The sequence below is a fragment of the Dermacentor silvarum genome, chromosome 3, assembly GCF_013339745.2.
Source record: "Dermacentor silvarum isolate Dsil-2018 chromosome 3, BIME_Dsil_1.4, whole genome shotgun sequence".
NCBI classification, from domain to species: Eukaryota; Metazoa; Arthropoda; class Arachnida; order Ixodida; family Ixodidae; genus Dermacentor; species Dermacentor silvarum.
In genome coordinates, this window is record NC_051156.1 from 204,807,284 (window position 1) to 204,833,433 (window position 26,150).

The following is a 26,150-nucleotide window of genomic DNA, read 5'->3' on the forward strand; positions in this document are numbered from 1 at the left end:
GGAATTACGTTGGTTTTCGGTCTATTTGGGAGCACAATTTTGAGACGTATCACTCGATATATCTGCCTGTATCAGTGTTCTTGTGCGCATCCCTTTAAGCACCCACCTTCCTTAACCCTTTAGCGCTTATAACTTCATTTAGAACGATGATAGCTTCATTTAGCCCTCGTAAGTCCAATGCCAATAATATTTCGTGCGAATACTAAATATTGTATGATTCTTGGGGTATGTGGCAGATTCACGACATCGGGCACGTGGGCCAAACAATGTTTTGCGCATATTGGAAGAAAAACAATTGAGCCTGAGGCAGTTCCTGGATTAACTTAAGCAAAGCTATTTATTTTTACTAAAGATGACCCCATATTCAACGGATGGGTGACACGACTTTTTCTTGTCACCTATAGCCGGTGAAATACTGAAAACCGTTGTCATTTTGTATAGATCACATTGCACTTTGGGAGACGTAAAAAAAATTTTTTTTTCCTTGTGCTGTCGACGGCTGGCCATTGTCCGGCACTGTCAGTGCTAACGCAGACTACAAGCAGAAGGCGTAGCAAGGGGAAAGAGGGGTTGCACTCCGAACGAGTCTTCTCCTCCCCCCCCCCCTCACACACCTCCAAATTTTAGTGTACCAATGACACCTGGCATAGAATGACGTCCGACAACACCCGCCTGCCCCGCCCCCTCTAGCCCGGTCACGTGCGTGCCCCCACGCCCACACAAAAAATGCTCCAGGCTACGTCACTGTCTACAGGTATCGAATTCGCACGACCTCTCTTCCTTTTAGGCAGCTGTCATAGCGTGTACCCTATGGCGGAAGGCGCGCGCGAAGCCCCTTTAAACCGTAAAAACACCTAACGTTTCCTCATTGCCGAAATACATAGCACTTTCCAAGTCACTGGGCAACATGTTGCTACAGCCATTGAGTGCCACAAATGCCAAATGTCATGAATTCGCCTCATGCCAGAGCGAAAGTGGTAATGCAAACATAAACTGCATCCTCAAGCTCACTACATACGCGTCGTATTAAATGTGAGGTAAACAATCCGAGAAAAATCTAAGCATGCCACTGTGCTTCCACAAAAGAAGTGCGTGCCACGAAGTACTATCTCGTGGCGGCTGAGTAGGTATGAGCCACCACGTTTACTGCGGGAGCCAGCCTAGACATGGGCATGGGCGTGTTGGTGACGACTGAGAAGCATACGATCACCAATTCACGCGCCGAGCATGTAGGAATGCTAACATCAACCTCATCGTCAACACTGTTATGGTGTAGCTACCGTTTAAAATTTCAATTAGTGAAATTGTTAATTCGGTAACATGAGTAGCGTACAATAAAAGTTAGTAGGGGTCCCTTATGCTACAACTAAGACGATTTGAAGGCGAAAGCCCGAGCGCCGCTAACTTAATGACACGATGACCACTTTTTTTGCCCAGTCATCTTAACTCCGAACCCATATTTTGCGAAGACAATTTTGCAAGTCATCCTTATTTCACCAAACTCCGATCGGGACTCAGCACTTACTTTTGTTGAGTCACTCTCAATTGGACCCTCAAATCTCACATATATTTTTGCAAGTCACTCCCTCACTCCATAACCTCTTGATTCACTCTTAATTCACATTTGATTCACTCTTGATTCACCCTATCACCACTTGACTCACCTTCATTCACTCTTAATTCACTCTCATTTAGTCTTCATTGTCTATTACCTTTCATTTGACTCCTATTATCCAACGAAAGCCCTTTAATTTACCATCAATTCACTCTTAACTCACCGTCAATTCACCCTTAATTCACCTCATTCACCTCTCTGTATACCCATTTGTTATCATTATTGTATAACATCATAACCATACTTACACCCATTACTATACTTATTTCTCGGTTCTTGGCCACCCCCTTTACGGGTTTTTCAATCCATTCTTCCGCTTTGTCATGCTAATTATCATAATTAATTTAATGACTATCATGATGATTTATCAATATTTATATTCCTCATATCCATTGATATATAATGTTATGGGGTTTCTTATGATCTTATTGAGTTATCGATATTTTTTACATATTTTTCCGTTTTTTGGAACCAATTTTTCAAGGTCACCTAAACACGACACATAGATAAGGCATTCGCCTTAAAAAGTACCTTATGTAACACGATTCACTTACTGGTGTATCCTGGCAGGAGACATGGTGGGATCTGAGTTCTTTGTCGAAATATCTTCAAGGGACATCACGCTGCGATTGAACACGAAGCGTACCAAGGGTAAACGTGCGCGCGTCGAAAGGTTACAGTTTCCAGACTAGACAGAATCTAGATTATGCTGCGCTCTGCCTAGCATATGCTTGTCTATAGAAAGCGGGAATGGTTTACACTCTACGGCAAAAGTTTACGCACCGCGCCATCTGAGAAAACGTAAAATTTCCGAGCAGTATATCTGACCGCATGACCAGTCAAACCGTACAACATTGTGTTGGTTCGAGTACACTTGTACTAGGCTGTAAACACAAATACCAGGCTGCGCTCCGAGGCTGCGATGGTATTCAGTATTTTCTCACATCCTGCAGCCCGTAAACGTTTTCGCTGGAAGGCGCATGTGCTGATCGGGACGTATACCGCCATACAAATGCGATGTCAGATTGTGCGTGGCAGTAGAATGTGTTCCCCAATTCGACACGAATAGAGATTAGGTAAATTATTATGATCGTTATTATGTGCAGTGCTCAGCGAATGAAACACGTTACTCAGAGCGCATGGCTGCCTGTAACTTTGTGTGGCACAGTTGGGGACAACGAGTTGATGCATTTTACAGCGAAGCTATGCACCTCTACCAGCCAAGGAAATTTTCGTGTCATTGGCGTAAGCAAAGAACGCCAGGCTAAAAATTGAATACAAACAGCATATCTCCTTTGAAATCAGGCATACACCATACAGCTCAGCACTCGTTTTCAAAAGAAAAACCACAAAACAAGCATCAAAACCACATGATGGATGATAAGGCGCATGTTAACAATAGGAATACCCTCCGACGCGGTCCGGTAAAGATTATGTTTGCAGCTGCTTCGAAAGGGGTTGACGTCATTCAAAACCCTCGTGTGAAGTGCAAACCGTATAATGTATGATAATTACGTCGCGAATAACGCAAAGCACGTCCCTTCTCTCGCATGTGTTTCCCGGTAAAGATTACGGTTGCGTAAGCTACTCCGAGTGGAAAACTACCCAACAGCATAGAAATCACGTAGTGACGTCACCACGGTCTAGCAACTCATTCAGTTCATTCCAGGCTACAATGGGTAGACCACGGAAAGTAAAGACGCCAGAAGAATAGCGTGAATATAATGTTGTGAAGTAATATAGGATGTGGTTATGTAAATTTCACTTGTCTCTGGTTTCACTCTTTGTAGAGCCACGTGTGTGAATTCAAGTGACGTCACAATGGGTAATCGTTGTGGGTGTCGTTTATAGCTTCTCTGTCCAACCACCTTCACAGCGTGGATTGGAGCCACAGCTTTTGTTTTTTATCACATGGAAGTGAGAGCATTAGTGATGCATTCTGACGTTCACTCGGCCCCTCAGCGATCACCCATGGCTCACCAGAAACACAGAAAGTGCTGGTGGCCTTGCAGTCCAAGTACCGCGTTTCAATCGCTGAGCACTACGTATACAACGCAACACGTTCTATTAATACTATTTACTGTTTACAGAGCAAAGGCGGCGAAATGCCGCGTGAAGATATTCTTCGTTAAATAGTCGCTCTATGCAAAATCAACATCGCCATGCGTTATAAGAACATCGCCAGCTGAGAGAGAACTTTTGAAGACCCAAAAGATTACATAACAGAATTCTTATCTCATGATGGAGTGTTCACGGAGATTACTCAATTTGCGCAAGTTCACTTAGCGCCCATTGCAAACTTCTCGAGGTACACATGGTCGGTTGCAGCGGCACCTACCCGCTCTATACCAAGGTTGCCGGCCAATCCGTCAATTATAAGTTTTAGGATTTCAGTAAATATTCATTATGGCTGTCATCAGTGCCTGTACGCAAGCTTTGTTCAGCAAGCTTTGTTCGCTTGCTGCTAATGTTCGTTTCGACACTCCTTCTCGTTCTGCTATGGCGACGATCTTTTTTTGAAAATCGCCTGCAGAATCGTGAGGTTAATAGAGCACGACGAACATGGATCATGGGCGATCATCGATGAGCTCGTCGACCCCCGTCATCGACCACCGTCAGTTACACTTCTCTCCTCGAAGAGGCAGGATCTTGTGTCGAGTGATCTCCTGAACAGCACTTTGCAATGTGGTGAACGCGGTTTAAACCATGGATCCGGAACCTCAAAGAAGTGCCACGTAATGCCAACGCATTCATTTCTTTGGTATTTACAGGAAAATGGCCGCTGGAGATGTGGTTACCTGTATGCAATAAATAATTACATAAAAATAAAAAGAGAGTTGATGCTGTTTAGCGTCTCTTTAAAAAGCTCATTGATGATCACCCATGATCCATGATCGTCGTGCTCCAAAGTCTGCAGGCGATTTTCAAAAAGATCGTCGCCATAGCAGAACGAGATGTGTCGAGATGAACATTTGCAGCAAGCGAGCAGAGCTTACTTTACTTCAGTGTGATGGCGTCTGAAGTCAAGCATCCTGAAGCCAAGGGCACTTGACTGAAACCTACAGCGCCCAAAAATGAAGGGCGGTAGCGCCACTTACATTTCCGCCTTTTTTCTAGCTTACCTATAGGCATCCTCTCATGGTAAGAGTCACCACTCTCGTATATTACAAGAACGTATAGCTTACTGATGCAGCTTAACGTATTATTGGCCTTTAGTGTGCTTATAGTTTGACAACTGACACTGTCACGTGTGTGTACTCGGACAGGTTCTTGCTTAAAACGTTCTCAACAGCCGGCGCTGTAATAACGAGAAAGCATCGGCTAGTTGGTTTTTCGTAGTGATGCGGGAGCAGCGCTAAAGACACGAACACAGGTGAAGGCACATGGAAGACAACAATTTGCGCAACGTGTCTTTTCCATAAGCATTATCACCTGTGTTGATGTGTTAGCGCTGCTCCCGCCTGACGCTGTAATACTTTAACATTTTAACTGCATTGCCGTGCAAGCAGCACATGCAAAACCGGACTCATGCTCTTTCGCACTGGCGGTTCTCGCTACCCCAGCTGACTAAAAGGGCTCTCCACTTTACCTAAAGCTCCCTAACGAACAGGGTGATCAGTTCCGATCATTATAAGTGGGCTTGATATTTTCGCCATGTCTCAATGCACCATCCTCAGCCTCTCGGCAGATATGCCCGCAGTGCGGCAAGGCAACCCGAAGCAGGCGTGCACGTGAGACGAATAATGAGACTCACGCCACGTTTATCTTGTGAACGGCCACGGCTAGAACAACGCCGGCGCCCGGAATGGGAGCGGAGTGTATGTGCTGTTCACCCCCAATCTTGGAAGAGAGCGCATCCTGCCAGACGGGTTGGTATCCCGACAGGTCGCTTTTCTTGAGAGATCCGCCTGCGGAAAAAAAAGTCATAAAACGGAGCAAGAAACATCGTCCGCGAATAACGTACTGTCGGTGCGGGAATTTCTCACGAACAAACCGTCGCAGAATCAAAACTCCACTTTATGATAATATTTTGTGGATACCCTTCGCAACTGCGGTGTATCGCTGGCTGACCTTGCACGATCTTTAAAGATCGCATCTCCCTAATTCCGTGGCTCACGTGTTTGTGTTCGCGAGTACGTTGTGCTTGAAATTAGGCACTCAACGAGGGACCGCACATGCAACCAGCTGCCCGGAGACAAGTGCATTTTGCGAAACGCTCAAACCCGCCGAATCAGCTCCGGCTGATTTGATAGCCCGCTGCGCTGCCGCACCGGGCAACGCAGTGAATAGCAGCACAGCGCACAACCGAGCTGGCCGGGGCGGCTGCCAGGAAAACGCGACGTCCTGTCGTGGATGTGCCCCCTTATTAGGAGAATTCAAGATTGAACATCACCACCTCGGCCAAACAACACGTGAAATCCTTGAAGCGTATCACACGGGAAAAAAAGAAAATTCCCTCTGCGTCAGCCAGCCATCCTTGGCCCTTCTTGAAAAAGAAGCTGCCTTTTTAAATAAAAATTACGTTTTTGATAATACAGGACATAATCCCTCGCGTTATTATCTGGTTCCCAGCCTTTTAGAGCAAGCTGGTACACATACGCTGTTTGCGGCTTGTTTACAGATGCGCAGGAGTTTATCATTGCTCCTATATTATTTTTCTCGAAGAAACCTATAGTTGTAAGTCAGCGCTAGTCCTGTCTGGTTCTCTTTATCTGTGTACGCTGTTTTTGTACAACATATACCAACTCGCACAGTTCTCGCTTCTAGCCTCCCAAGAGACATTCTTTATAATGACGTCACAAGGCCTACATCTTCTGAGAAACGAAACCAAATTGGGTCGTAGAAAAGCGATTATATGAACTTCTTTACGCCTCTGTGAAACTTCTCTGTGTATATTTTTGGGGATTTCAATGTCCAGGACCTTCAATAGAAGCAAGAAATGTGAAAAGTCGTAAATGTCATATCAGTGCTGCTGGGCTATTTATAGAATAACCCTTCCCATTTATCAAATAATGCTTTTTAAAATAAAACAATATTTTTTTAGGAGGGGGGGGGGGGGGTTCACGATTAGTCGGCTGAGGCCGCATGAGCAAGAACAGGCTCAACTTGCTCATCAGCAAGCATGGGAATCGCTGAGCGAGCTACAACGCAAACAATGAGGCGTCGAATGCGTGATGTCCCTCACGAGTTGGTACAAAAGCCACCCGTGCACACTGCACGTAATGGCGGACGTACAAGCAAATACCCTCACTGCAGATGGACTTGTGACTGTCTGGGTGAAGTGGATCACACAGGCGTGCAGGTGCGTACCCGCAAGGCAAATGTCACTGACGTGATGTTAAAGGGAACAGCATATTGAATCAGCATGGTGTCTCTTACGCAGAAAGAATAAGTTGATTTCTTTTATCTATGTAGCAAATTCACAGATCCAAATAAACGATTAATTAGCATATTAAAATGCCGCAGTAATTTTGGTAAAATTGTCAAACTCCTACCTTGCTCCCACCTTTTAAGTATAAAGAGCCCCCCTGAATTTATTTATATTACTTATGTTCAGTATTGCTATTCTCATTTCATATGATCCTATGATTTATACGATAAAGAATGCATCAGGCTTATGTGCATATGTATCCGGTAACTGTTTTCACGTACTGAACGTATAAATTATAAAAATACAAAGTAGTATTTGCTGTGCATTACCGGGCTCGGATATAACACGAATACTCAGTGACAATCGCTGCATGGCACGCAAAGATCGTACACATGCTAGAGGAAGCGTTGACACTTTCAATTACACTTAAGTATAAATTTTACAGATTTTACATGCAAATAAACAAGCGCATAAAACAATAAGTTTAGCAATAATGAAGATAAGTCGGAATTGGGATGAATTAGGTTGTAAAACTACGTGTTTTTTTTTAATTACCTAGAAATGAGACACCTACAGTGCGTTAGTCCATAAGAGGAGCACTTACGTGAAACCTGCCTATATAAGTGCATTACCTGCGTTCGTAATGTCTCTTTCTATCTCATCGGCGAGCTCCTTTTCGTAAAGGTACTCCGGCCCCTTTTCGGCCAGCTTCGTCAGCAATTCGGCGAGCTGCGTCTGAACGAGCGTGTCCCCGCTGCGTAGCAGAGAGCCGCTGACGCTGTTTGAGAATCGCTTCCTGCACCAAAAAAGCGGGCCACACCGTTCAAACTATGGATCGTTATATTCCTGAAAGAGATATTTTTTTTTAGATTGTGCAGTAACCATAGACGATAATTGTCAACGAACGCTTCTTTTTTTCGTGAGCAGTAACTTTATTCATTCATCGATATACACAAATGATGTTTACCCTGTGGTTGTGTTTGAAGGAGGGGGCAAAACGGCAACCAACTACCTGACAATGTGCCTAAATCCGCCCTAACCACCAAACTGCTCAACGCTCAGCCCGGTCTGCTAATACATCTTTCAACAACATGTTGAACAGTTATTCAAGATGCCAGAAAGTTATTCACTCTATATACAAAAAGGTATTAAGCGCTTGCAGGCGTTCATTAATGCGAAGGCGTTAAGGGCCCCGTGTCGCAGAAAATCCGGTGTAGGTGACGGCGTCGGCGGAGTTGTTCGTGACCGAAAATTTCCGCATATATTTAGGTATATGTATATGCCACGCCTTGCTATATTACATGCGGTGCATGCGGATTATATTGCCACACCATTCTATCACTAAAGGCGCTCATAACTTGTCTCACATTATTGAAGAAGTTATTCCTCGAAATTTTGAGAATGACAGCCCGCAAACAAATGTCAGGAAACAAAACACCGACGGCGCATGCATTTTACGTTAAATCATCTAAGACATAAATACTAAAAGTGCGAAACAATAACAGAAATCTGAAAACGGTGTAATTCTTTTGACGCGGTTGTGCACTACCTCTGGGATCGACCCGCGCTTGTTTTTTTCCAATGAATCACCAACACGCCCAAGCTTCCACGCTAAACCACGCAAGAGGCCATGTTTCTACCAGAAAGCTTGCCTTCGAGCATAGCGTTCGCCGCAAGCGCTTCCTGGTAACCATTACGGTTCCACAAGCTGCAGTTACCGGCGCGCGTGAGAAGAAGTCGGGGATCTTTGAATGATATCGCATTCCACTCTTAAGGACGAAGCTTAAGCGTCGATCGTCCAAGTTTTTTTGTTGCAGTGAGGATATATAGACATATAGACAGCGTTCGCTGTTTCACTACGTAATTTCGTGAAGGACAGAGCTGCGAATACGCTCAATTGTAGGGATAGTGTAGGTGTGTGTGCATAGAAGCTTATTCATCATGTGTGATGTGTGTTGTCTCCAGCGGCAATAGCGCCGGCGTGGACGGCGACTGTCAGCCTCCTCTTCCCGTTGAACAAAGGAAGATGACGGCTGCCTTTCTCCAGCGCTGAAGCCACCTGTGTACAAATCACCTGCTAAGACAGGGGAGCAAGTATACTACGGATGACGCGGCGCATATCTAACCGGCACAAGGGTCTGCAAGAAGAGGACGTGCGGCGGCAACTCAGAAATGCGCCACTCATGTCCCGCTTTCGGGACCCCATTCCATACACTAACATCAACAAGTACCACAGAATCTAAATATCTCTCGCCCAACAGCAGGTGCCTCGGAAAGACGTATAATAGTTGGCTTTCGGCATCGAAGGCGCTCCGCAACTCCGTTACGCGACAGCATGTGCTCTTGACATCGGCCCTTTGTATCAGTGGTGAAAGTGCGAACACCACCACGAAACCGAGTGAAAGAGACAAAGAAAATCATTTGCTCTAATAATTTCCGCTAGCGATCGAAAAAAGTGGAGGACGCTTAAGTTTCGGCTTTAAGAGTGGAACGCGATAGCGTTATCGAGCCCCGTTCGGCATCGCATTTTTGTTTCAATGGGCTTCACCGCGACACCTAACGTGGGAAAGCCAGCACAAAAACCAAGCTTACACCGACCCCCTTAAAGTTGCCTTCACCTTTAAACAAAAAAGCATTGCGTGAAAGACGCTTTTCCAGGGCAATATAAGTGATCTTATATTAAATGTGAAGGCCCTAGCCCCTTTTTTGACTATTTTATGAATTGTTTTCTATTGCCCCGACGCGCGTGCGTGTCCAAAACACATTAGGCAGGCGAAGTCCCAGGAGGAGGAGGAAATAAAGTTTATTGAAGATAACAGGAGGGGGGGGGGGGGGGGCGGAGCCGGAATTGGGCAGAGGGGGCTAGGGTGGCGTCCAGCTGGCCGCGACCTTCGCGACCCAGTCCGCCAGTCCGGCTTGGGTTTGAGGGTTAGTATATTTTAGTATGGAGTCCCACGCCTCCTGTGAGGGAGCTCGCCGCAGGGGATTTGTTGGGGGAGGATTATTCCTGCAACCCCATAGAATATGATGCTGATCGGCTGGATCTGTGCCGCAATATTTGGCCTGCCGAGAATGCAAGCGCCATCTGGATATCATTTTCGCAAGTAAATTATACGAGCGCTTATTATATATATATTATATATAAGGGGTTTTTGATTGTTTCCTCGTAACAGAATTGTTTTCTCGTACATTCAAATTACAATCCGACGCTACCATGTCTGTAGGATGTGGTTAAGTCGTACTTTACCATTTTCCTGGCGGATTTCACTGTTAGAAATTCAATTTTTGTTCACCAAAACAGTTCACCATTGAAAACAGTTCAAAACAGTTCAAAACAGTTTTTGTTCACCAAAACAGTCGGGGTGGTTCGGGATAATGTTTTCCGCCACGGACGCCGACATCCACGCCGGCGCCGACACCGGATTTTCCTCGACACGGGGCCATTAACGCTGTCGCGTTAATAAGCTCAAAGGGAACAGAGTTGCGCGATTGTTTTCCCAGCGCCCGCTCGCGCTGTTACTCGCCGAGCGCTATCGTGTGTCTCGAAGTGACGTTCAATGTGCCGCCGTCCAGCGGAGAAGCCCTCTTCATGGCCGCGATGCCAATTTTCTGTCTCCTTCATTGCCATCGCCATCTGAATCCGGCGCTGGTGAGAAGAGCGTTCGTTTCGTCAGTCGGCCACGGTGTCAGATGATAGCGGTGTTCTCTTGTCTTGCGAAGTATGAACGACGACATACTGATGAATATTATGTTCTAGTGTGACGAGTTGCAGCGCACCGAACCATATACAAACCGTAAGGAAAGCCCAAATCATTTTGGAATGTCTACCCGATCAGTAATCGCACGAGTAATCGCACCAAGACCCAGCTACAGTTTTTAAGGAGGACATACCTACACAAGTGGCTGTAGCCTGCATTGGTCTCCATTGGGCTGCGCGTGACGCTGTGTTGTGATAATCGGCGGTAGTAGTTTTTCGGCGCCTAAAAACCCGATCAATGAAAGTCTTCCTGTCTTTTTTTGCGATATCAATTATATGGACACTCCAAGCGCATTTCTACAGTCGTCATCGCCTGTGATGTTCCTCATAAAGTCCAAACACAACAACATCGTCGCCGCGCACCGTACGCTGTATGTGCGAGTGAAAGCTTGCGAGGGTTCTACTCTAGGCGGCTGCCTGCTTACGGCGCGGCCGCGCGGGCGCCGTATCTTCAAAGCGATCTGCGATGTGGACAAAGTACGTCCACGCCGAGTGCCGGTATGTGCGTATGCGCTGTGCTTTCGACGTTTTATTTGCGTTGAAACGAGAGACAGCACGAAAGTCCATTCGCTCGCTGCTGCTGCCGCGCTTTCTCACTCCAGCGTTTTGACAGTCGAGTTCCGCGGTCATCGAGCGAGATGTGTTCATGTTTACCTGTACCCGCGTGACACCGTGCTTGGTAATTTAGTTAGTAAGCGAATGTTTACAAGTTTATACGGCCGATAAAACTAATATCCTCAATTCGTAAGGTTGTCTACTAATTTGCTATCGCAATCGATGCTTCGTCTTTCGGGCGAAACTGCGAATTTTGTTACACGAAAAAAAATGGGGTTGTTGAGAAAAAAAGCAAGTCTTGACTACCCGCTTGACAGGCCTCACCAACTTAGTCACTTATAGACGTATCGCTGTTCGACGACATGTCGCTTCTCGAAACAAAACACTGTCAGCAGTGACAGAAAAAAAAAAGTTCGGGATAACATTAATGGCATAATAAATATGTTCGACTTAACACGGGCATATAATACGCACCGCTAATACTGGCATATCGAGTAGTTAGGAACAGAAAAAAAGCCAAAGAAAAAGCAAAAAAAGGAATTAGAATCTAACTTGCGGAACACAGAAAAGCAGCGGGAAACACGAAAGCAGCCTGATAACTAGTAATAAAAACAGAAAAAGAAAATTGCAAGAAAAGCTATCCTAATTTACAGAAAGCTTGCAGAGGACGGAAAAAGGCAAAGTTTGCAAGCACAAATGCAATTCGGTATTCAAACAGTTGGGCGAAGTGTACATCAATATCTAGAGACCATAATTTGTTCTACACCATGGTAAAACGAAAGGGTTAGGTTTACGGGTTTCATACGGAGCATGAGTACGAACTCATGCTCGTGTCTTGCTCCAGAGCGATGGAGGCAGCCCTGCTTGCGCTTTCACTACAATTGCCCTGAGGCATATAGTTCCATACTAAGTGTATACTAGAGGGAAACCGGCGGCGATGTCCGCATGCACAAGCAGTAAAACGACAAAGCCGGGGAAGAAGCGATAGGCATTACACAGATGTGCCTGAACTTACATAGATTACATACATGCATCCTCATGACTCCGAAGGCTTCTTTAAAATTTAACATCGGAGAACTACGTTATCAAAGAAATTAGTCACGAAAAAAATATTTATTTATTCTATTCTTTCGGTTGCAACGATCACAGAACGATTGCAGCGTCACATGCTTCTCCAGAAATCTTAGTATTAGGCTCATCTGATATTAACTTTCTCCGGTTGAAGGGATCATATACCTGAGGGCAGGCGACACGTTCACTACGTTCTCATTGTTCGCCAGGGCGGCGGCAAGGTGCGATCCGATGGTGAAGCCCTCCTTGGCCAAGCGAATGGCTGGCTGGAACAGGTCCTTCCAGGGAAGCTTCCCTACCTTGGTGTGCAGAGCCTTCAATCCTGCCAGCGCTCCCGGCACGATTGGAGCATTGGCACCTGAGAGGAGGGAATGCACGAAATGCGCATACTGACAACACTGGTATTTTTCCGGTGACCATTTTCACCATTCAACAGGTGTTTAATATTACAACGGTGTACATTCGAGAACACACACGAGCACCAGTGATTACGCTAGAATGTGTACTGCCGACGCGCCCCGTAGACCAAAAGTTTCGACGACCGCCTACTGCCTGCCTAGCACTACTGTGTATACCTCGATTTCCTAATTGGAAGATACGCCATAAAGTGAGTAACTAAAAAGCGAATATGTAATTTTTCACCAGAACATGTACCACAATTTATCATATAAATAATGTACTCCGTACGTTAGTCATCTGAATATGCAGAATTGCGCTATATGTTTCATGCGATTTCAAAAATATTTGTTCGAACTAGAAAAGAAAACGTTATATAAATGCCGTAACAAGATAACTTGCGTCGCTGTTACACGTTCTTGGCTGCCACTAGTTTTACTCTAGCTGGAGCAAACTTTAGGTTTCACATTACTTGATACTTTTCATTAGCACTATATTATATGAATTATGAGTATTTAGGACAGAATAACAATTATTTAGGATAAAGAGTTGCCGGTTTAAAATAGAAAAAAAAAATGCAGTCACGAAGTGAAATCTGTGGGAACTGTGGAGCTGTGGCCGTTCTGTTTCAGCGATTGTCGCGGTCGTTTCTTTTCCTCGCCCCCCCCCCCCTCCGTTTCACACCGAAAGAACGACCACATTTCAGCAGTTTCGACAAATTTCACTTCGTGGAGCTGGCTGCATTTTATTAGAGAGACATGAACATCAAGGTAGGGTAGAAAACGCTTATATTCACTGTTTAACCCCTCCCTTTGCTTGGGTTTTCGCAGGTGTCACATCGGGTGTGTTTTACCCTTTACAAGCATGGCCTTGGGATCGCTGTGGTAGACGGTCAATGGATGTATCACGCGAAGAGCGCGCGTCGCAAGCACCTGCTATTATGCCCCGGAGCCTCCCCTCCTTCTCCCCGGCGCGCGCTCCGATTGGTGGGCTCCTCTCCTCCCACCAACCGGAAGGAGAGGAGCCCTCCCGGGGCACGTGACCTCTCTGGCTATGCTCCTGCGTGACAGCGCCGTCATCGACGGCGCACTAAGGGACCTTACGGCGCACGCTCGACTAAGAACAGCTCCACTGTTAAAATATGATAAGGCACGCACCTATGGATGCTGCCGTGTTTAGTAAATATCAAGTTAAAACACAGGTTACAGGGTGAGAAGGAGTATACTCAAGAAACAGCGGACTCGACAAGAATAAGACGACCACACGTAGTCAGGTTCTTGTCGGGGCGTTTCTTCACCACGGTCGAGCAGTCGCGACCAAGTAAGTTTTAAAGAATGTGCTGGAATGGAAGCTAATACAGTTTTTTACCAGCAGAGATGAAGCCAGAGCTTCCCTCTGGCTTGTGATCGCTGTGGTGAAGCCAGAGACAAGCTCTGGAGTCACCATAATAGCAGAGCTTGTCACTGGCTTCACCTGCTTCGCCTCTGAAATAGAGCCTTGACGGGTGGTGTCCGCTTACAGATCCGAGTGCTTTGGTTGTGTCAATGTGAATGCTACGCTAATTAGAAAATAATAGCTGGTTGCGCCCGCCAAAATTAATTCCTTCGGCTGAGTATCGATGATGTTATCGCCAATAAAGTTGGCCAGGGCGTTAAGGTTTCATTTTAAAACCAGTAACAGAAAGACGCACGTCCACCAATATCTGCACAGCAAAGTAAGCAGTGTTCGTGGATATTGTGATGAAAGCGCTTCTTTTCCTGCGCTGTAAGCTGATGTACTACAGCGCCTCTCCTAAAATGGCAATGGTCCGGCTTCGCTTTCGGGACATCTTTTACACACTGGAGCAATTCTTTATCCACCGTTTCATAGCTCTGTAGTCATAGAAGACTGAGCTGAACCCGCACGTCGCGTTATATTTCAGCACATAAATCTTAAACCAATCGGCTATAAAGGGAGAAATAATAAATCCGCATAGCACATTCCGAGTAGCCCGCAAGTTGTTCCACACAGCGGCGTGCTCCGTCGCCACGGTCTCACTGTGACGATTGTATTTTGTAACAATCCTGTTTAATTTTTATTCGCATTTCTTATCATCTGTCGCTCAGACCGACCACTTATTTCATAACAGCAGCACGCCAGTGTAGGAGCTAACAACGAAGAGGAATACTACTACTACTAACTACTTATAACAATAATAAAATAATAATAGTAATAATAATAATAATAATGAGCACATCTTGGTACGTATAAAACCTGGTTCAGGTCTTTCGAAGCATCATAGGAGCTTCATGAGGTTTGTATAGCATGCCGCGCCTGGCAGGCAACAGAAGCCGTGTTACGCACACAGATCGACAGTGCTTCGACTTCGAGTGAAAACATATTATTTCTTGTTTTATTATTATTATTATTATTTAGGAGCATTTGCCGCAAGGCAAATTCTCCCCAGGTCTGTGCTTCAGCCGCGCGTGCTCCGGTTGGTGCAAGATTTCAAGTGGAGTGCACAAGCGAATGCGAAACTTCTAGGCACATTCTGTTTTCCTCAACCCCGTGCTTGTACCCTGCGTTGTCTAAACTGTAACGACTTATAGGAAAGGACCACACACTGATAACGTCTTGTTCGCCCCCGTTCACGGCATGCGTGCTAAAGTATATGCACCGAACTGGAGTTTATGTAATACACGACTAGTTCGTTGCTTTTACACGTTACATAGTTACCCAACTACACTTCCCCCTACCCATTATCATCAAGTCCGAAAAAAATATTGTGTCAGCGTTTCACCTCTAATCCATGCTGTCTACTTTCTACATTTCTTACCGTTATGTCTGCCATTATGCTTTGCATCGTTGTGCTATCCCTTGCTTACTTTCAAGTTCCTTTGCATGCTTCCCTATGTTTCTCTTACATAGGTTACCAGTAGAAGAACATACATTACTATATGGTGCTCCTGTTCAATTTTTACTATCGTTCAGGCTTAGAATTCAAAATTAAATGGAAGTTCAACGCCTCAAAGCAATGAACGCTTTCGCAGTCCTCCCCCCCCCCCCCCCCCCCCCCCCCCCCCCCCCCGGAATGTGGCCACTGTATACTAGGATGCGAACCCATGAACTCAGCAGAAACCACTCAACCACCGCGAAGGGTCCTCCACGTTTCCAGGTTTCCAGCATTATAGCGTACCGAGTTTCAACGCCGACGCGTTGGTTGAAAACATATCCGGTGTGACGCTTGCCGGAGACACTCCCAGGGCGTCCAAGGCTTGAACCTTCCTCGTGGACCTGAGACCGACAGAGAACATGAGTCATTGCTCCTTCGAGACGGCTCGTGTCTGCGGGTCGCTGCATCCGTTATGAAAATTTAGTTGACGCATGACTTTGCAGGCAAGGTTAGGGGAAAACTCGTATTTCGACCTCGCATATTATTTTAAGCGCCACCAAAGTCAACTTTGGTCGTGCTAACCATGTTATACCCAAGGCAGGCATGCAAACATGGACACAATTCTAGGGACGAAAAGGACATACCAAGAACCGACTGTCACTAAAGGTTGCACAGTGCCGGAGAAGAAAGTAGACACAAAACGCATCTGCACATGCTGAAAGGCACACTTCACCGTTCTTACAAGAACGAGGAAGTTTGCCTTGTGCACTTGGGCTTTGCATATCATTAATTTCAGTTGCAAGTCAGTCCTCGATTATCGTACACAAACAGTTGTCTTTCACGGGTTGACGGGTTGGCGCTGCCATCCCATAAACATGCGCTGGTGAGGTCTGTGTCCTCCTAAGTTGTTCGCTGCTCTGCTGCCCTTCAAATGATAGCTAGCGTTTTTGTTTTTTTTTTCATGAATGCCTTGCGGTCGTGCGCGCACGCCTGCCTTCCTACCTGTGACATGTCCGGTTGTGAAGAAAAAATATATAAATTTATGTGCATCTCCCCACGTCACAGTACCCATTAGGTGAATAGCAATTGTTGTGTACCACGTTAGAGACACTGGACAGGCGGCCACTGCCAGAGCAAAAGATACTTGGACAGTCGTCACAAACAACGTGAACGGTCAAGGCAGCCAGAGCGCTATCGTTCACTTCCTGCGGTCTGCGAGCATACGGACCTGCCAGATAGACCGTAATAGTGACGTCTGCCACCTCATAAATTTGTGCTCCGATTTCCGTTTCGATACTCATCTTTGTATCTCCCTAAATGTTTAAATGTCTTTTCCCCCATCCAGGATAGCAAACCGGTCTTTTTCTAGTTAACTTCCCTGCCCTTTCTCTCTTTCTCTCTCTCACCAATTTTCTCAACTTCCAGTCGTTTTAGCACCATAACTGCTCGTTGAACAAACTGCCGTCACGAGAGAAACACGACATCAAAGTTGACCACCGAGATGCTATGTGAAATGGGCGAGATGGTGTGCATCTATGCGCAAAGGGGCAAGTATACGGTTGAAAAACACAGAACGTCCTGTATTCTTTACTCGAATTTGTGCCTTTGCACTTTCCTTGCCATGAGACTCTGTACTGACAAAGATATGATAAATAAGTCCACAATTTCGCAAAGACAAATGCATGGATCTTAAAAACAAAGCAGTCGAGCAATTGAATGGACATAATGATTGATGGGTCTCACTTCCAAGAGAGATACCTGGGTTCTAGACATATTGCATAAAGACGTCGACTTGGGGAAGTTGGTGAAACTTCATAGCGCATATAACTGAAGCGCTCATAGATGCAGTAACATATACGTATAAACATGGATAAAGTGTACTTTGGCGAGGCCATTCTCTGTATGTAAACTCAAGAAACCATTTGGAACGAATCTTGAGGATGACACCAGTTTCAAGGTGCGTTCCAAACGTGTGCGACAAAATGCATTGCGGCTTCATTTATTTTCGAGCTTTAATGCATAAAAAGGCGTTTTATTAAAAAAGTAAGAAGAACATCAGTGCGTTTATAACACAAGTTAACTGCCCTTTTCACATAAGTGGTGCTAGTTTTAAAACTCGTTCCAAGTAAATATGCGTCGTGAAATCACTGGCTTCAATTCGCTAATTTCCATATGTGTGCTAAAGTAAGCAGTTAAAAAGGTAACAATTAAAATTTTATTAACTAGCCGATTATGCATTTTGTTTTCTTGTACAAGTAATACCCGCCTCTTCGAGTACTCCAGCTCAATGACTAGATGGTATATTCCAGCTCATAGTATACGCCCGGGCGATATTTAAAAATCCTTTAAATTAGTATTTAAAGTTTCGATTTTAAGTTTTTTTTCAAAAGAAATATTTTTTTAGAAATTTAACCGGAATAATGCGCAACCTTTTTCCATAACAACTTCCCTTTTTTGTTAAGGGTGCTAACAGCATCGACCACTTCTAATATATATATATATATATATATATATATATATATATATATATATATATATATATATATATTTCCGCTCAAATATGTTGTGCTATATTGTTAACCTACTGAAGACATTGTGATCGCGAAGAGTCCTTGATTGGTATCCGCAGTAAGCCCATGTCTGATTCCGCAGTGGGAGGCTCGGGATTAATTTTGATTACCTGAAGTACTTGTACGGGAATCGACGAGCACGGGCACTTATTGCATTCCGACGCTGTCATAATGTGGCTATTGCCGCAGATATTCGAACCCATGACTTCGTGCTCAGCTGCAGAACGCAGCACCGGGCCACAAGGTTTTCGGCAAAAATTGCTGGAGAGAACGCTGGCACGGCGATCGTTCGGCTACAGTGTATATCATGTGCCTCGCATAAATTAACCTAAACCTTCACGCACTTGCGGCCTCAAACGTTCCTGTGGTAATATTTATGGCGTTTCATCATACTAACTTCCCAAGCAAACCTTTTTATGAACACAGCCGCAATATATGCCAGCGCAAATGCTCCATCATTGCGAATTACTACACTGAAGCGCGATATTATGCTAGAACTTATCCATTCGCAAAGTCACAAACCTGTTTGAAGCACAGAAGGGCGAAGTTCAGGCAAACCCATGTACTACTTAACTTTCCCCTGGCAGCTGAAACGTCATACTTGCAGCTATTGTAGACACTTTCTTTATTTATTATTATTGCTGATAGTTATAGGTGGGCAAACCCGTTGTACTACTTTTAACTTGCGCTGTCCGAAGGGCTGCAGAAGGCAGCAAACGCGCCTTCTTGAGTGGGGGGGGTTATTTATTATTATTGACCTGATAACATAGAGGTGGGCACCTTTAGGTGGCACGAGCTACTCATCGTCGCTTGCCAAATAAAAATGGTAGCACAAATTTTTTCCAATGTATGTCACAAAATGTGTCACTAATACAGTTGAGTGCCTTTACAACGAACGCCTTATAACGAATATGATCTATAAAACGAAGGAATGGTGAACTGTGCGCTGCGTGACCTTTACAACGAAGTGTCTTGTACTACGGATGACTTCGGAGGCTCCAAGCACTTCGTTATAATAGCGTTCGACTATAGCGAAGTAAGAAAGCATGAATCCAAAGTTCTGAACATGACTCCAGGAACTAGAGCACTGCACGGGCTCGGGCTTACCCGAAAGCCCGGGCCCGGCCCGGCCCGTGGGCCGGGCCGGGCCGGGTAGAACTGTTTTTTTCACGGGCCCGGGCCGGGCTCGGGCACGGCATGTGCTTTTTGACCCGGGCCCGGGCCGGGCTCGGGTTTTTTGACGCGGGCCCGGGCCGGGCTCGGGCTTTCTGGTGGTGCGCATGTAACGTGCAGCGAGTTATTCTCGGGCTTCTCAACTCTGAAAAGCATTATTTTTCGGTCTCGGGCCGGGTTCGGGCCGGGTTCGGGCCGGTTTCGAGTCGGGCTCGGGCCGGGCTCGGGCCTAAGGTAAAGGGGTAGCGGGCCGGGCCGGGCGGGTAACGTAGATTATTTCCGGGCCTGGGCAGGCCCGGGTCTCGCCATAAAAGTTTTGATCGGGCTCGGGCGGGCAGCCCAACGTAAAAACGGGCCCGGGCCGGGCCCGGGCTGAAAAAATCGGCCCGTGCAGTGCTCTACCAGGAACACACAGAAGACCACAGTTTCGCAGGCGAGTGCAACAAACTTTAGCCCCATTGACTAAAAACGAAACGCACACAGCAGGGCGCGTGTTCGAAGCTTAAATAAAGGTATCGAGCGCGCCGCCGTCCGCTCATCACCATTGACAGGCATGCATATCCGGTTTGACCGCACTGCGCGATAATGCTCCCCATATACTGCGATATTTTCGCTTCTGTTCTAGTTCTCTTTTATTTGAAAGCGAGAAAAGATGACGGCGCCGTAATGATGACGGCGCAAACTGCCCCACGCGCACCACTGTTCTCGTTTCATTTGACGATATATATAGTACGCATACATAACGTACTGCATAAGTGCTTTTCTGCCTAACTATATAGCTTAGATTGACGTCACACATATCTTTCATACGACACTAAAATGTATTGACATTGTTACGCTACAGCTCCGGCAAGCACGGAAGAAGAGGAGAACGAAGTGCGCTTGTTCTTGTAGCGGCTCGGTGTCCGCGCGGCCCCTTTTCATCAATTCATCTTTAAATAAACGCACCCCATCGTAACAATATTTCATTTGAAAAGCGAGAAGCGCTTTTCTCTGCAGCCCCGTTGTTGGCCAAAGGCCAAGTATTTAAATTTTTTTTTCTTCACTGCGGATGGTCATAGATCTGGCGTCAGAGTTCCCTATAGCGAGTTTTGCATGAAACCACGTGATACTAGCCACTGAGTCCCTGCGGCGGGTGTCATCGCAATTGGTCATGCCAATGTGGGCTCACTTGTCATAAAATACGGCCATTAGACCACCGCCGATGCCCGTGAGATGCGGTGCGGTGACGGCCATGCACAGCAACGCGGCCACGGCGGCGTCTCCGATTGCGCCGTCCTTGTCGAAGATATCTCTGCGGATAGGCGGGGTGAAAAGAAGCGAGCTACAAGTTAGAGCAGTGCTGTTGCGTGTTTACGAAGCTGTAGAAATTATATAAAACACGCGTTTTGGGTGTAAAAGGATGCCACCCGGCGAGCATGAAGGTTGAGGAACATAAGGTATTCTGATTCGACGCTATTCAAGGTTGGTCTCGAAATACCAGAGCTGGCGTTATCGACACTATCGCGACGTCATATGACAACTAAATTTGCTGACATCTGGCAGCAATAAGCATAGCGTTAGTATAACTAGCAGTAAGGCTAGGTATGACGATGTTGCTCAAACAAGAAAGAAAGAAAGAACGAAAGAAAGAAAGAAAGAAAGAAACCATAAGCATGTTTATGGGAGCGGGGGGGGGGGGGGGGGGGGGCACTTTATCCCGAATTAGTACTCGAATACTACTTTATCCCGAAATAATGCTCGAATTTTGTATTAAGACCGCATTTTATGATAGAGACCATTCAATATAACACTTGTTTTAGTTGTTTTTTTTTTTTTTTCAGTGCGAATTTGTCTTCGTCTTCTTGGCGGTCCAAAAGACGGGGAAACATGGAAGGCAAGTACTGGACAAAAAAGGGTTTATTTCCTGTATCATTCTTTCGTTGCAGGTTTTCTCTTCTTTTTCTTTCTTTTTTTTTCCCACCGCAAGAGGTATGAACTAACTAGACCACCGACAAGTAGCGATACGTTGCTTTCGGTTGCACTCCTCGGTGATGTTGACATCGCACATACCTGCGACTAGTCGGTAATCAATCTCGAAGGACATGCTTTGCCGCACAGCAAATGACGGAAGCGACCACGTGCCGTTATAGCCGCCATATTGTGGTCACGAGAAATTTAGACGAAGGCAACACGGCATCTATTTTGTTGAAAACCGGGTAAGTAACAATGCCGCGCCTTATGTTGAACGATCCGGGCCATAAAATGCGATCTTGCTGCGAAACTGAGCAACAACCAGACGGTAAAACAAATTATAGGACAAAAAAACGCACCCGCATACGCGCAATCACTGCAAAAAGACCCCCCTGACACAGGTACTCTGGCTGGACTCCCCCCCCCCTAAGTCGCAAGCGCTCTGCCTCGACTGATTGCGTTTGTGGTATGTGCATGAATGCGGGGTGCATTTTTGTATTCTACTTTGTTTTATCATAATGAGTTACCAACTAGCCCAACAGCTAGTTATTCTAAGAGCAGATGAGCGGTAAGCGTAAAATCAATTGTCGCATCGCACTAGGTGACGCCTATATCTTCAGCATTATTCTGGCCGGAAAAAAAAAAAAAAGAATACTGCCTCAACGACTTTCCACTTCTGTGCGAGGTGTCAGTCTGAGCGAGCCAGCAGTTTAGCAGTATAGGGACTTCGGCAGAAGTTTCGGAATCTCACTTGACGACGTCTGCGCAATGCGGCGCGTCGCAAACGACGGCCCAGTTCTCGAACACGATGTCGGCGGGCGTAGGCGTCGTGTGGTTGACCAAGCCAAAGAGGGAGGCGATGGCGAACACGACGAATACGACGCAACAGCAGCAGCATAAGCACATCATTATGGCAAGGTTGCACATATCCTGGATGGGGCTGCGCGCACATGGGAAAAACACTTTACGTGAGTTGGGTTGTGCGAAGATTCGAAACTTTCGAAGAACGAATCGAATAATGTCCTATTTGATTCAGTCTTCGAACCGAAATATTTTTCGATTACTTTTCGAATGTTTCGAAACGTCAACTGCGCCCAATTAAACATAACATTGGAGCAAAAGTAAGGTAAGTTTTAACCCCCGCGGGCATCGTATAGACATGAGAACTTTCGTAGTGGAGCAGGCTACGTCACTTAGGTAGCCATATTTAAGAGGATACACAGCGATCGTTCACTTTCTCTGAAGAGACCTGTGCGTAGGAAGAAACTGCTTGTCTGCCCCTAATGTTCCATTTGTTCTTTTAACAAACAACGCTTCATAACGTACTATGTAATGACAGAAACTACTTCTCGTTAAGAATGCCAGGATGTGAACATCGTTTTATTTAATTGCGTTAACGCCAGTTAATTATTCGAAAACTATCCGACATTCGATTCGATTCTAGCCCTATTCGATTTGTAATCGATTCGGTCTCGAAAATCACTATTCGCGCACCCCTAAACAGGAAAAAAGCTAGCAGTTACGAAGACGCCTTAGGATCGGAGTCAACCGTGACTTACCTATGCAAGTGTCCGTGCAACGCAGTAATATATTAGTTGGCGTTCACAAAAAACTGCTTGCGAAGTGGTTTTGAAGTTAGTGGGCACGACAAGATGTGAAGTGGTTGCAGTCCTTGCAAAAATATTGCAGCTACAAATTAGGTCAGCAGTGTGTCAGTATACGAGATACTTCGATTTGCACGTAGTAACCGATCTAATCACAGTAAATATATACAGTGTGTTTGAGAAAATGCGTTCGAAATTTCTTAAACATCGAGAAGTTTCGATAATTCAGCAATTTTTTCGGTATTGCTTCTACCACATATGCATGCATCGTAAAACGATTCGATGTAGTGTATTATAGACTAGGAATTGTTAAATTTAGACAGAATAACTGATTATTTAAATAAATTGGGCATTGATCCTAATGTAAGACTTGGAAGTGCGTCATTCTAGGTGTCCGTTACCGGTTCAAGACACCTTGTCCTCATCAAGTCGCGATCTTGTTCGCTTCGCACTTGTCTAACGGTGAGGCGTAAACAGCCAATTCAGGCACTCCTGAGCGTCTGCTAGGGACGTGACAGTTGCGCTTTTAAATTTAACTTCTGGGGTTTTACTGCCAGAATCGCATGATTATGAGGCACGCCTCATAAGGGGACTCTTGATTAATTTTTGCCACCTGGGGTTCTTTAATGTACACCCAAGGCACCGTACACGGGTGTTTTTGCATTTCGCCCCCGTCGTAATGCCAAGGTCGATGCAAATAAGTCGCGAAGCTTCGGCCGAAAAGTGGTTCAGAACGAATTGTCACCGACATCAGCTACGGTTGTTATGGGAGCAGCGATTGAAGCGCGACTGTTTGGAGGGAACAAACATTGGGAAAGAAAAAAAAGCGTTTTTTAATTAAAGCGAGACACAGATTCATTCAACGAAAATAAAATTCCTAATCAGTTTTATATACGCATGGCGAGAAAAGAACAATTCTATTTTACTTGATCATTACCAATAAATACCTTTTTTCAGCGCCCACCGCAAGAGCGCCCACCGATAGCGGCGGGCGTTGACGCCGCTATCACTTGCAATGCAATGCAGCTCCTTGAAGCGTGCAGAAAGGCGCGCTCGTAAAGTTAACCTGTTACAATACGCCCTTCTTAGATGTTGTGCTGTTTCGCTTGTCGACGTTTGTCTGAATTTGGTGACGCGTGTAGTTCCATTGTTTCTTAACCTGTTCAGTCATAAGTAGTGAGTTGCGGCCGCCAGATCATTGTTTACTTGTAGTTATTTTCGTGGGACAGAGCTGGCCGACGGGCTTCGCGTCTATATATATACGACAGGACGAGCACTCCACGCCCAAAGTGTTCGTCGGCCTCCATAGAAAGTATGTTCTCTGCAGCGATGCGATATCGACACCCATACGGCTGAAGTGTTCCTGCATCGCTTTCCACGCTGAAAGCTCGAAACGCCCATCAAGTCGAATGGCGGGGCATTTGAATATACAGCTCTAATGGCAGGACTCCGAAAACTAATTTCGCGCCTTTGAGAACAAAATGACGTCATTTATGTTTTTAGCGGATATGACGTCACGTTATTTTTTGTTCCACCGGAAGTGTTCCCTCCTCCTCGTGGTTCACGGGGCGCTAAGCCCCATGAACCGCCGATGAACCGCCATGTTTTGAACGTATGGGCTTCTATGGAAGCTTCGCTACCAGCTATATTTACATTGGTAATGCGGCCGCTGCGACCGAGATTTGATCCCGCGGCCTCAGGTTTAGCAGCGCAACACCAAAGCCACAACGCCACCACGGCAGGTGAGTTGCGCTCTTCGGCAGTTCAGGTTCAGTTTTCTGGGTGAAATCGCCCTGAATTCATTACTCCGCAGAAAGTATAGCAGCGTCAGCTTTTTGCATGTCTGAAACCGGACATGAACACCTCGGGTAACGGGCCTGAAGTCTTACATTAGAATGAATAATTCGAACGCGGTTATAAGATTAACTAGTGACATTTTTATGATTGCTTGCCTAAATAGCACTCGAGTAAACTTAAAATGTATGCCTATATGTGATAAAAGCAGTCCCGAGGAAAACAAATTGTTCCATCTTCCCCACTTTAAAGTAATTTCTAGGGCATTTTATGAGACACACCACTTTTCACAACGGAGTTGAGTTGTAAACTATAGGCTTCTTTATCTCAGCTTTAACATAACCGGTAGTTCTCGTTAAAAAAGAAATTCAACACATGAACAAAAATCTCGCAACAGCGCTTTGGTACATTTCACCTTTTCGATTCAACTTTACATAACTAATAAAAATATTGGATCCCGAGCAAAGTGTTTCCCCTTTTCCGTGTATGGTAGCATCCGAGGCAAAGAATAACGGGTATTATCGCTGTTCGGCGTCTTGTTTTACTTCTCCCCGTGCGGGCTACGTCATTCCACGATGCGTCTCAGTGGGTTAGGCTTAACCAGAACGGTCATCATAGCCCTCCTACGTTCAGCACTACGACGGCCGCATTACGTACTTGAAGCCATAGGGGTTTAGACCAGCTCCAGCAGAGCCGCCCGCTCCTTCCCCGACACCACCGAGTGATCCGCCGATGTCAAGGCCGCCAGCGGATGGGTCGTCCATGGTCTTGATCCCTTGACCGCTCGCGAGATGGAATGGTCAATTGGTTGGTTGGTTGGTTTGCTGGTGACGATGATGATGGTGATGATGCCTTATTTAATTGCACAAACCCTCTGTGGCAGATACGCCACGCACCGGGTGGTAATATGATCAAGAAAACAAGGAAAAATAAATGAATAATGAATAATGGTAGTTAGCCTTGCATAGACAGATAGTTGGTTTGGCGTTTATGAATGACTCTTACCCACTACGGGAGATTGGCCAAGCGTCGGATGAGCTTGGAAAATAGTGAGTCAAATCTAAAAAAGAAACACACATGAAATTTTTTTGAATAGATCAGAAGAATAGAAAAATTGAGAGAGAGATTTAAGAATTCAGCAAGTAAATTGTCCTCATTCACTTGGAAGACGCTCAACAGCTGCAAAGACATACTTGCTTGCTTGTTTTCCCTCTGCTGATGGTTCATACCCACTACGTGAGATTGACCAAGAGTCGGATGGATTTAGAAGGCGTTTAATATACTGACCACAGAAAACAACAGAAATATTTGGGGAAGAATCCAAGGAATGAAAAGTAACATAAAGACTAAAGAAAATTAACAAGGAAGTCGACTTGGGAATAGTTAGAAGAGCCTCAACCACTGAGCAAGCATACCTGT

General features: G+C 45.6%; 1 protein-coding gene across 1 annotated transcript in view; it reads right to left on the bottom strand.

The window, feature by feature from the left end:
• LOC119445168 (scoloptoxin SSD14) overlaps nucleotides 1-25,743 on the bottom strand; it is a 40,895-nt gene extending 15,152 nt beyond the window's left edge. Inside the window, exons 1-8 of the mRNA XM_049664200.1 lie at nucleotides 25,389-25,743; nucleotides 22,085-22,273; nucleotides 20,552-20,674; nucleotides 15,941-16,038; nucleotides 12,535-12,727; nucleotides 7,619-7,782; nucleotides 5,370-5,523; nucleotides 2,170-2,238 (exon numbers count right to left, since the gene is read on the bottom strand). Coding sequence (XP_049520157.1) covers nucleotides 2,170-2,238; nucleotides 5,370-5,523; nucleotides 7,619-7,782; nucleotides 12,535-12,727; nucleotides 15,941-16,038; nucleotides 20,552-20,674; nucleotides 22,085-22,273; nucleotides 25,389-25,495 — 1,097 coding nt within the window. The 5' untranslated portion in view covers nucleotides 25,496-25,743. The remainder of the gene's footprint in view (nucleotides 1-2,169; nucleotides 2,239-5,369; nucleotides 5,524-7,618; nucleotides 7,783-12,534; nucleotides 12,728-15,940; nucleotides 16,039-20,551; nucleotides 20,675-22,084; nucleotides 22,274-25,388) is intronic.
• Between the last annotated feature and the right edge of the window lie 407 nt (nucleotides 25,744-26,150).